The sequence below is a fragment of the Bos indicus x Bos taurus genome, chromosome 28, assembly GCF_003369695.1.
Source record: "Bos indicus x Bos taurus breed Angus x Brahman F1 hybrid chromosome 28, Bos_hybrid_MaternalHap_v2.0, whole genome shotgun sequence".
NCBI lineage: Eukaryota > Metazoa > Chordata > Mammalia > Artiodactyla > Bovidae > Bos > Bos indicus x Bos taurus.
This window is the reverse complement of record NC_040103.1, coordinates 18,288,246-18,300,302: the sequence shown is the minus strand read 5'-3', so window position 1 is coordinate 18,300,302 and position 12,057 is coordinate 18,288,246. Positions and strand designations below refer to the sequence as shown.

The 12,057-nt window shown below is 34.3% G+C and overlaps 1 protein-coding gene across 3 annotated transcripts in view; it reads left to right on the top strand.

Annotated features, from left to right (window-relative positions):
• RTKN2 (rhotekin 2) overlaps positions 1-12,057 on the top strand; it is a 113,391-nt gene that overhangs the window by 37,239 nt on the left and 64,095 nt on the right. For all 3 annotated transcript variants that reach the window (XM_027530703.1, XM_027530705.1, XM_027530704.1), the window contains 2 exons: positions 8,401-8,454; positions 9,691-9,808. In XM_027530703.1, the coding sequence (XP_027386504.1) occupies positions 8,401-8,454; positions 9,691-9,808 (172 nt within the window). The remainder of the gene's footprint in view (positions 1-8,400; positions 8,455-9,690; positions 9,809-12,057) is intronic.

The window sequence follows — 12,057 nt, the reverse complement described above, 5'->3', positions numbered from 1 at the left end:
CACGACTGAGCAACTGAACTGAACTAATGATGGTCAGCCACATATAAGGTACATATTCTTTGAAGTTTAAAGTACCTCTCCTAAGGACTGGGCTAATGGTTGATTCCTTATTTTTAGTTCTACTGGAATAAAATGATAACAGGAGTATTTTCCTGTACAATATAAAAGGTCATGTAACATGGAATTTAGTAAATATTGAGAAGAATCCAACAGTTAATAATATAAAATTCTAGCCAGCATGTGGTTTTGTGTAAGTATAAGATTATCATATGGAAAGAGAAGGAACTATAAAGAAACAGACTGTGTTAGAGATCTAGTCAAATGCCCTCCTTTTACAAATTAGAGACTGAGACTCAGTCTTGTAACTAACTTGTCCAAGCCACTTCTCAGTGTAGAACCAGGACTGATGCCTGAGCCTGACTCTCGTGCTGGGCTCTTATTTACCGTATCTGTGTTCTCTCATTTTAAAACTTAATCATATTATTTATTCACTACATTTTTCCTTTAAATTTGGAAAATTAACAAGGAATGAAATGTCTTCTGCCCAGCAACTCTCTAGTTTGTCTCAAAAATGAGCATAATGAGAACAGGATGCAGTTCATAACATTAGAGCACTTGCTTAGCTTCATTAAGGTTAAGAACTTTACACAGGAAAAGGTTTACTTTACATATAATTTAATTTGGCAAACAAACCTTGCATAAAAGTTACAAACTTTAAAACCTCTTTAGTCCATATCATAGTAACTTTTGTTGTGAAATGGTTTTCTATAATCTTGACATTTTCTTCAGATACACAGTTTTCCAGTTTTAGCTGCCTTATAAGAGCTTCCAAAGACTTCAGTCTCCCTATAGTTTGTTGTTCTTGTAACTGAAGGAGTGTTAGCTCTGCGTGTGTGTGTGTGTGTGTGTGTGTGTGTGTGTAAATGGAAGAATTGTATAAAACAGATCTTAATGAACTGGATTATGATGGTAGTCACCCAAAGCCAGACATTGTGGAGTGTGACAAATGGGCCTTAAGAAGCACTGCTGTTAATAAAGCTAGTGAATGTGATGAAAGTCTAGCAGAACTATTCAAATCCCCAAAGGAGGATGCCATCAAGGTTTTGTATTCATTATGTCAGCAAATCTGGAAGACCCAGCAGTGGCCACAGTACTGGAAAAGGTCAGTCCTCATCCCAGTTCCTAAGAAGGGTAGTACCAGAGAATGTGCTGACCATTGGACAGTTGTACTCATCTCCCATGCCAGTAAGGTCATACGTAAAATCTTGCATGCTTGGCTTCAGCATTATGTGAACCAAGAACTTCCAGATGTCCAAGCTGGGTTTAGAAAAGGAAGAGATAAAATTGCCAACATTTGCTGAATTATAGAGAAAGCAAGGGGATTTCAGAAAAACATCTATGTGTTTCATCAGCTACACTAAAGCCTTTGACTGTGTGGATCATGACAAACTGTGGAAAGCTCTTAGAGAGATGGGAATACCAGACTATCTTACCTGTCTCCTGAGAAGCCTGTATGCAGGTCAAGAGGCAATAGTTAGAACCCTGTATGGAACAACTGATTAGTTCAGGATTGAGAAAGGAGTACTTCAGGGCTGTCTGCTGTCACCTTGTTTGTTTAATCTATACACTGAGCACATCATGAGAAATGCTGGGCTGGACGAGTTATAAGCTGGAATCAAGATAAGTGGGAGAAACATCAACAACCTCAGATATGCAGATGGTACCACTCTAATGGCAGAAAGCAAAGAGGAGCTAAAGAGTCTCTTGATAATGAGGGTGAAGAAGAGTGAAAGAGCCAGCTTTCACTGGCTAAGGCTAAACATAAGACTAAATGTTAAGAAACTAAGATCATGGCATCTGGTCCCATTATTGCACAGCACATAGAAGGGGAAAAGGTGGAAGTAGTGACAGATTTCCTCTTTTGGGGCTCCAAAATCACTGCAGACGGTGGCTGCAGCCATGAAGTCAGAAGATGATTGCTTGGCAGGAAAGCTATGACAAACCTAGACAGTATGTTGAAAAGGAGAGACATTACTCGGCTGACAAAGGTCTGTATAGTCAAGGCTATGGTCTTCCCAGTGGTCACATACAGTTGTGAGAGCTGGACCGTAAAAAATGCAGAATGCCAAAAAGTTGATGCCTTCGAACTGTGGTGCTGGAGAAGGCTCCTGAAAATCCCTTGGAGAGCAAGGAGATCAAACCAGCCAATCTTAAGGGAGATCATCCCTGAATATTCACTGGAAGGACTGATGCTGAAGCTGAAGCACCAGTATTTTGGTCATCTGATGCGCACAGATGACTCACTGGAAAAGTCCCTGATGCTGGCACGGATCAAGGGCAGAAGGAGAAGAGGGCATCAGAAGATGAGATGGCTGGACAATATCACTGATAGAATGAACATGAACCTGGGCAAACTCTGGGAGATGGTGAGGGACAGCGAGGCCTGGCGTGCTACAGTCCATGGGGTCGCAAAGCATCTGCCACGACTGGCTGGCTGAACAACCATGGTTTCCCTGGTGGCTCAGATGGTAGGAATCAGCCTGCAATGCAGGAGACCTGGGTTCAATCCCTCTATATATTCTTTTTCATATTCTGCTCCATATAAGGTATGAATATAGTTCCCTGGGCTCTGTAGTAGGACCTTGTTTATCTATTTTATATATATATAGTTTGTATTATAATGGGATCTGCTGATCCCAAACTCCTAATTTATCCCTTTCCCGCCCCATTTCCCCTGTGGTAACTGCAAGTTTGTTTTCTATGTCTGTGACTCTGTTTCTGTTTTGTAAATAAGTTCATCTGTGTCATTTTAGATCCCACCTGTAAGTAATACTATATAGTATTTGTGTTTCCCTTTTTCACTTACCTCACTTATGGTAATGTCTGGATATATTCATGTTTCTGAAGATGGCATTATATTATTTCCTTTTTATGGCTGAGTAGTATTTCATTGGAGAAGGAAATGGCAACCCACTCCAGTGTTCTTGCCTGGAGAATCCCAGGGACGGGGGAGCCTGGTGGGCTTCCGTCTATGGGGTCGCATAGAGTCGGACACGACTGAAGCGACTTAGCAGCAGCAACAGCAGTATTTCATTATGTATGTGTGTATATACGTGTAAATATATATATACATATACACACACCACATCTTTTTTACCCATTTATCTGTTGGTGATATTTAAGCTGCTTCTGTGTCTTGACTATTGTAAATAGTGCTGCTATGAACATTGTTGAGTGTGTATTTTTTTTTGAATTATAATTTTGTCTGAATGTATGCCCAGGAGTGGAATTGCTGGATCACATAGCAACTCTATTTTTATTTTTTTTGTGTGTGGAACCTCCCATACTGTTTTCCATAGTGGCTGCAGCAATTTATATTCCCACCAGCAGTGAGGAGGGTTCCCTTTACCCCACACTGCCTCCGGCATTTATTATTTGTAGACATTTTAATGATGGCCATCCTGTCCAGGGTGAGATAGTACTTCACTGGTCAGATAATATTTAAGTTCTGACATAGATTTCTCTAATAAAAAGTGATGTTGAGCATCTTTTGATGCACCTCTTGGTCATCTGTATGTCTTCTTTGGAGAAATGTCTATTTAGATTTTCTACTCATTTTCTGATTGAGTTGTTTAGCTTTTTTGTTACTGAGTTGTATGAGCTGTTTGTGTATTTTGGAAATTAAACTCTTGTTGGTCATATTATTTACAAATATTTTCTCCCAGTCTGTAGGTTACCTTTTCTTTTCTTTTTTACGATTTCCTTTGCTGTGCAAAAGCTTAAAGTTTGATTAGGTCCCATTTGTTTATTTTTTGCTTTTATTTCTACTGCCTTGGGAGACCTAAGATAACATTGGTACAATAAATGTCAGAGAATGTTTTGCCTATGTTCTTTTCTAGGAGTTTTATTGTGTCCTGTTTTATGTTTAAGTATTTAAGCCATTTCTAGTTTATTTTTGTATATGGTGTGAAGGAAGTATTCGAGTTTCGTTGATTTACAGGTAGCTGTCCATTTTCCCACCATCAGTTGTTGAAGAAACTTTTCTCCATTGCATATTCTTACGTCCTTTGTTGAAAATTAATTGGCCATAGGTGTGTGGGTTTATTTTCGGACTCTTTTCTGTTACACTGATCCATATGTCTGTTTTTGTTCCGATGCCACACTGTTTTTGACTGTAACTTTGAGGTCTCATCTGAATCTGGAAGGTTTATGCCTCCAGCTTTGTTCTTTTTCCTCAGGATTGCTTTGGCAATTCTGGGTCTTTTATGGTCCTATATAAATTTTAGGGTTTTTCTAGTTTTGTGTAAAATGATGGGTAATTTGACAGGGCTTACATTAACTATAAGGCCATTTTAACACTATAAATTATAATTCAAGAGCATGGTATACCTTTTCACTTTAACACACACACACACACACACACACACACACACACACACACACACACAGAAGTCGCTCGGTCATGTCCGACTCTTTGAGACCCCATGGATTGTAGCCCACGAGGCTCCTCAGTCCATGGGATTTTCCAGGCATGAATACTGGAGTGGGTTGCCGTTTCCTTCTCCAGGTCACTTCTTTAAGTCATCTTTAATTTCCTTTATCAGTATTTTTCTAATTCTCAGCATATAAATTACCTCCTTGATCAGGTTTATTTCTAAATATTTTTATTTTTTTGATGTGATTTTAAAAGCACCTTTTTAAAACTTTCCCTTTCTGATATTTCATTGTTAATTGTAGAGAAATGCAACAGATTTCTTTATGTTAATTTTGTATCCTGCTACCTTGATGAATTTGTTAGTTCTAATGTTTTTGGGTGGAGTCTTTTAAGGTTCTCTGTAGTATCCTGTCTTCTGCATATAATGATAATTTTACCCCTTTTCCTTCCAATTTGGATATCTCGTATTTCTTTTCGTTGTTGTTGTCTGATCGCTGTGGCTAGGACTTCCAATGCTATGTTGAATAGAAGTGGTGACAGAATTTCCTGGCAGTCCCGTGGTTAAGTCTCAGTGCTTTCACTGCCATGGACTTGGGTTTAAGCCCTGGTTGGGGAACTAAGATCCCACAAGCCATGAGGTGCAGCCAAAAAAAAAAAAACAACAAACTAAGTGGTGGAAGTGGGTTGCATTGTCTTGTTCTAGAATTTAGTGGGAAGGCTTTCAACTTTTTATTGTTGAATATTATGTTGGCTATAGATTTGTCATAAATAGGTTTTATTATGTCGAGTTATGTTCCCGCTACTGTGGTAAGAGTTGTTTTTTTTTTAATCATAAATGGATGTTGAATTTTATCAGGTGTTTTTTCTGCATCCATTGAGATAGATGATCATGTGTTTTTGTCCTTTGGTTGATATGGTGTATCACATTGATTGATTTGCATATGTTGAACCATCGTTGTGACCCTGGGATAAATCCAACTTGATTGTGGTGTATGATCTTTTTTATGTGTTGTTTGATTTGGTTTGTTAGTATTTTGTTGATAGATTTTGGATCTGTGTTTATCAAGGATGTGCTCTGTGCTTAGTCACTCAGTTGTGTCTGACTGTTTTTCCATGCGATTCTCTAAGCAAGAATACTGGAGTGGGCGGCCATTCCCTTCTGCAGGGGATCTCCTCAACCCAAGGGTTGAACCTGGGTCTCCGTATTGTAGGCAGACTCTTTACCATCAGAGCCATTTTGTTGAGAATTTTTGGATCTATATTTATCAAAGTTATTGGCCTGTAACTTTCTCTTTTGTTAGTGTCTTTGTCTGATTTTGATATAAGGGTGATGGTGGCTTCATAGAATGACTTTGGAAGTGTTCCCTCCTCTTCAGTCTTGTGGTTGAGTTTGAGAAGGATCAGTGTAAGTTCTTTTTATGTTTGGTAGAATTCCCCAGTGAAACCATCCAGTCCTGGATTGTTTTGTGGGGAGTTTTTATTTTGTTTTTTACAGATTCTGTTTGACTTCTGGGAAAGATTGACAGCAAAAGGAGAAGAGGGTGGCAGAAGATGAGATGGTTACATAGTGTCACTGACTCAGTGAACACAAATTTGAGCAAACTCTGGGAGATAGTGATAACAGAGGAGCCTGGGGAGCTGCAATCCATGGGATTGCAAAGAGTAGGACACAATTTAACAACTGACAGCAACAACAACAAATGTCACTTCTAGTGATTGATCTCTTCAAATTATATTTCTTCATGATTCCATTTTGGTGGACTGTATGTTTTTGGAAGTTGTCTATTTCTTTCAGGTTGTCCAATCTGTTGGCATATAATTGTGCATAGTGTTCTCTTATGGGTTTCTGTATTTCTGCAGTATCTGTTATTTCTCCTCTTTCATTTCTTGTTTTTTTTTTTTTTTTTAATTTGGATCCTCTTTCTTAGTGAGCCTGACCAGAGGTTTGTTGATTTTGTTTACCCTTTCAAAAAAACAGCTCTTGGTTTTATTGATTTTTTCCCCTATAGTTTTAAAATATCTATTTAATATATTTCCTCTTTGATATTTATTGTTTTCTTCCTTCTGCTGACATTAGGTTTTGTTTGCTCTTCTTTTTCTAATACTTTGAGTTGGTAGATGAGGTTGTTCATTTGAGATCTTTGTTTTTTTGAGGAAGATCTGTATTGCTGCATCCTATAGACTTTGTATGGTTGTGTTTTCACAGTTAAACTTAGTTGGTATTTTGAGGATATTATATTCAAAAAATCCAGAATATATATTCTTTCCAAGTGCACATGCAGCATTCTCTAGGATAGACCCACATACTTGGATACAAAGCAAGCCTCAACAAATTTAAGAGGATGGAAATTTTTTCAAGCATCTTTTCTGTACACAATGGCATGAAACTGGAAGTAAACCACACAAAGAAACAAGAAAAAGCAATTAGATGGAGACTAGACAACATGATACTAAAAGACTAATGGGTTGATGATGAAATCAAAGAGGAAATAAGAAAATAGTTTGAGATAAATGACAGTGAAAACACAATCATAAATTAGTAGATATATTTTCAAAATTATTGTTGGATGAGATATGTGTAAAATATTTGGTTTGACACAAGAAGAACTCAATAGAATAATGTTTTATTTTTCTCACTTTTTGATAAAAATTAGTGCTAAACGAGCAGTGGGAAGAGCACTCATACGTGTCTACCTAGTTAGGAAGCATAAGAACAGAGTAATATAAAGCTTTTCTAGAAAGGAAATTGAAAATAGGAACTAAGAACCTTAGAAAGAATTCTAAACAAAATTGTAGACAAAAGATCATGGAATCTAAAAGTGAAGCACAGCATAAAGATAGCCAAATAGCTTATGTTCATAAAGAATTTAATTATTTGAAAGTGGCTTAATTAATAGGTATGAAAAAATTGGCACATAAACTTCCAAAGTGTAATAGGGAAATGTTTTAAACAGAAAATTTCCACAAAATTTGGAAATTTGTACTCTGAGTACAAAATTAAAACTACACTTTACCATTGAGATCTCTACTGTGCTGTGTTATGCTATAATTGCTCATCTTAATCTATTTGGTAAAATCTTAATTCTCAAACTTTGAAAATATGCAGATAGCATAAGAATGTCAAAGGAAAGTTGTTACTCCATAAGGTTAACTTAGTATTAAAAGTAAAAGGAAGAATGGAGGAAACTAGGAAGAACAAATGTTGGCTGTTTGAAAGCTCTAGATTAATTTCTGGAATAAATTTATTATTTATGAAACTTAGAATTTGAAGAATATGTGAATGAGAGAAGTATGTTTAGATCACTTTTAGAATATAGGCCCTTTGTTGGCCTGAAAGAAGTAATACATTCCTCTTTTTAGTTTTATTTCTTAAGGAAAATGCTACAGTTTGTAGCATGAATATATAAAGATCTGCAAATTCTTTTGTAGACAAGTTAAATCTTCCTAATGGAAAGATCTTGGATTTGTTTGTCAAGAGTTGGGTCTCTTCCAGAAACCAGTAATCTTATATAAGTCACTTAATTTTTTTCATCTTTAAAGTTTACATAGTGGATAAAAGTTCGTTCTAAAGTCATTTCTACCTCTTCTGTTCTATGATTTTGAAATTTATTTAACTACGTTTGCTGCTACTGCTTACCCAAAATATAAATTCAACACTAGGTTACCCAAATTTTGCCTGTTTCAAAAGCGTAAATCACAAAAATTTTATAACAAAAGCTTATTATAGGTGCTACTTAATAAATTAATTTCTTGAGTAATACTTGGTGAGGTTTAAGTGTAAGATTTTATATTCCTAGTCTAAGCTATGTTTAAGAGAAAATATTACTATGTTAGTATATTTAATAATAAATAAATATTGGTTTTGATGGTCAGAATCCATTATGGAATACAGAGGTTTACGTTATGCTAAGAAATGAAATTTACCAAAATTATTCCTTGTCATTTCTTTTTCCCCTCCATTATAGATATTCGTATACCACTAATGTGGAAAGACTCTGATCACTTCAGCAATAAAGAACGTATGTATGATTTTGATTGTAATTGACGTATTTTCTTTAGTATGTAGTAAATTTGAGATAATTGGGAGAAAAAGCTGCACCCACCCTGAAATAAATGTCATTTGACGGAATAAGCACAATCTTACTGATAGAAACCTGTGCAAGGATGCCAACAGGTAATAGAGAAGGAAATTGTGAAACAAAAGGAGATGTTTGAGTGAAGTAGTAAAGGCCACATTGTTTGACCAGAAATATTGGAGATTTTTTTTGCCTTGTTCTCTTCCTTCAGATTATTTAATGGGATATAAGAAAAAAAGATTTTTAGCTTGATCTAATTTTTCTTCCCCTTCAGCGTTATATAGCTTTATATAGTCTTAACAAATCCATGCATGGCTTGGGTCATGGAAATTAACCTCAAATGATTTGTAGCTGTTACAGGCAATGCAGAAAAGTTATGACAATCCTTTATCTTTCTTGTCTATTATGATAGCTTTGTTCCTCATACTTTAAGCCTGAATCATATTGAGCATAATTAGTTTTATATGAAAAATACAAAATCAGGTTAGTATATTTGTTATTCATTTAAGAAATATATTAGTTTATAAAGGAATACATGTGGGAATTAAGTGTATCTTTCTGATTACTATAGAGAATTAAGTTTATCTGAAGAGCTCCATTTTCTCAGTAATGAGGATTTAGTCTTTTAATCACCTAATACTTAAAAAATATGTATATTAAGTTAGAAAGTCCAGCAGCTATGGTTTTTGTGTTCACATCTCTACTTTTTATTGTTTTTGTAGTTTCCCCCCTCTCTATTTGGTGGAAAATGTTTTGTTGTTAATGTGTCTGCTCCTAACCTCTTAAAATAGAAAACTTATTTTTATTAAGTATATTTGGAAGCCAAAATGACAGGGGTAATAGTATATATGTAGTGCTAAATTTGCTATTAATTAAAGCTTAAGGAGTTTCCTAGGAATAAAATTTATGAGTTTGGTGGTTACTTTAGACTGCTGAGAGGCCTATATTTTTAACTTTATTTTTTGATACTCCGTAGTTTAGTTGTATTTGAGTTGGGCAAGCAATTAATATATACTGACAAAACAGTCTCAATAAAAAGTTAAAGGATTACAGTGTACAATGTATGAAAATAAGAATCTATTAACAAATATTTAGGCTATTTTTTCAAGTAGATTTTAACATAATATAGGCATGACTCATCACATGAGTCATCGTTTTAATGTTGTTTTTCTTCTCTAGGATCACAGCACTATGCCATTTTTTGTTTATTCAAACTGGGAGCTGAAGTTTTTGATACTGAGATGGTGATTGTGGATAAAACAATCACAGATATATGTTTTGAAAATGTGACCATATTGTAAGTATTTTTTTAATCTTATTTGAAGGAAAAGAACCTAAAATTCTACCTTTTTCAGAGGAAGGCAAAGTTATTGACTTATTTTTGAAGCATTAAAATCTTTAACTGTTCAAATTGATTTTGAATGTTGCATTATTTATAAGCCATTTCTGGATTTGAAATTTTTCCAATGTAAAATAAAGTGGAAATCATATAATATTAGTAGTAAAACTATGAATACAGTGGCATATCATTATAACATGATTTTATATAGAATGAGTTTGAGCATAAAACAGATTCTTATTACATCTCATATAGGAGGTTTACTTACAGAAATACTAAAATAGTGTAACAACTTTATTAGATAGTTCTGAAATATGTACTGTAGGAAAAGCACTTTAGTAAAATTTCAAGATGTTCTTTTTCTTATGGTGTACTTCTTTCATGTACTCCAAAACAATAAAAAATTGGGTGATCCTCAGGGCCATTTTTATTGCCCTGCTCTTTTACAAGCTTATTTTATTGTGGTCATAATATAGAACCAGAAAGAACTCTTCTGGTAGCCATAGAAATCATTTTTAACTAATATAAGTTTTTCCTGGCATTTTTTTCTATTGGCCTAAATCAGTATGCGATTTATATTTCTTACAGGGTTTCAAAGACAGTATCTTCATATTGAAATACTACTAACTACTTATCAATTAAAATGAAATCCATATATATGATTTTTCCAATCTTTAGTTATGGAACTATATACAGTTGAGATTGAAAGTACTAGTTTTGCCACGCATGTAGCATTAAATAAAGAACTATTACAACCATGTTTTGGGGCTTTGGTTCACTGTTCCCTAAGTAATTGTACAACACAGAAAAATAAAGTACTTTTTTTGTGTGTAATTAGTAGTGTAGACCATCTTATAAGCTCTGTTGAACCAAAGGAATTTACTTAGGATCCCCCAGATATTACCACATGTTTACATAATGGAGACTAAAAAATTAATTTTTATTATATATCTAAATATATTTATTTCCATTATCAACTATTATAGTGCATTTTTTCATGGCAAAATTGTCCTGTTAATGGACTCTTCTTCACAACAATTTGCTTTTGTTTATTTTCACCACAAAGGAAAAAAATCATAATTTTTTTCACAGAATAGTGCAAGTTCCTTGGGAAGACAACTCATGATTTATAATTTTTTAATAATTCTGTAAATATTTCAAATTGTTCTAAAAATAACTGCTCACAAATGTTCTAAATGTTGTTTTAAAATGTGCTTTTTTTTATGATTGTTTTAATAAGTATTCAGTATTTATGAATCCCTGGTTTTTCTCTAAATATTGACATTTGTTAGTCATTACCAGGAATACTGTATGTTTAAAATTTGCCAAATAATAAACTATAAAAGTATTTCAAATTCAATTATTCCTTGGATTTATTCAAACTATAGATTGGCTATTTAAATCTTAAAAAGTCTATTCTGTGTATTTAAAATCTCTGAGACTGATAGATCTTCCTTTACAGGCAAAATCTGCTGATGGACCTCTTTTGCAATTTTAAGTATATTTTATTAGTAGTAATATCACCACAGTCTTTTATTGTAAAGATAGTTCATTGTGTCTGAGAAAGAACAAAGCCAGTCTTGACATTGAATATTTTATGCATATTTTTTTAATACATACTGAATATATTTTATGCTAGATTAAGAATACAAATATTATCAAGACTTCACTCCACCTCAAGGAGTTCATGCCTTGAAGTCTCTCTCTCTTTTTTAAGATTGGTACTGTTTATATTTATGCTGGGTGCTAATGCACAAAGTTTATTTGTTGTAGCATTGTGCATTTTTACAGATACATCTAATGTTTGGTGAAGTATATCTCTTTATATTCGTTTGTTTTCTCCTGTATAACCAAGTAGTGAAATGTTAGAGTTATTAGGTACAAAGGTGGAGCAGGAAGGAGGGGCACATTGTTGAGTGGACTGTAAGCACTTTATGAAAAAGATAACGAAAACTCAAGGTTTCAGCAGAAGAAGCCTTTTGTTTAATTTTCTTTCCTTTTTGTTTTCACATCTTTTCCTTTTGAGGAATGGTCATTTCAGGAAATCACACATATAATGTAAATGCCTTAAAATAATTATATTAAGGGAACAAAAAGGAACAATAGCATTGGCAACAAAACGACCAGGGCATTTTATTCTTTTTCTTTAAGTAATTTGCCTGAATATATTGTTTACATTGAGTTAAAATCGCCCTACTTCAGAAGCT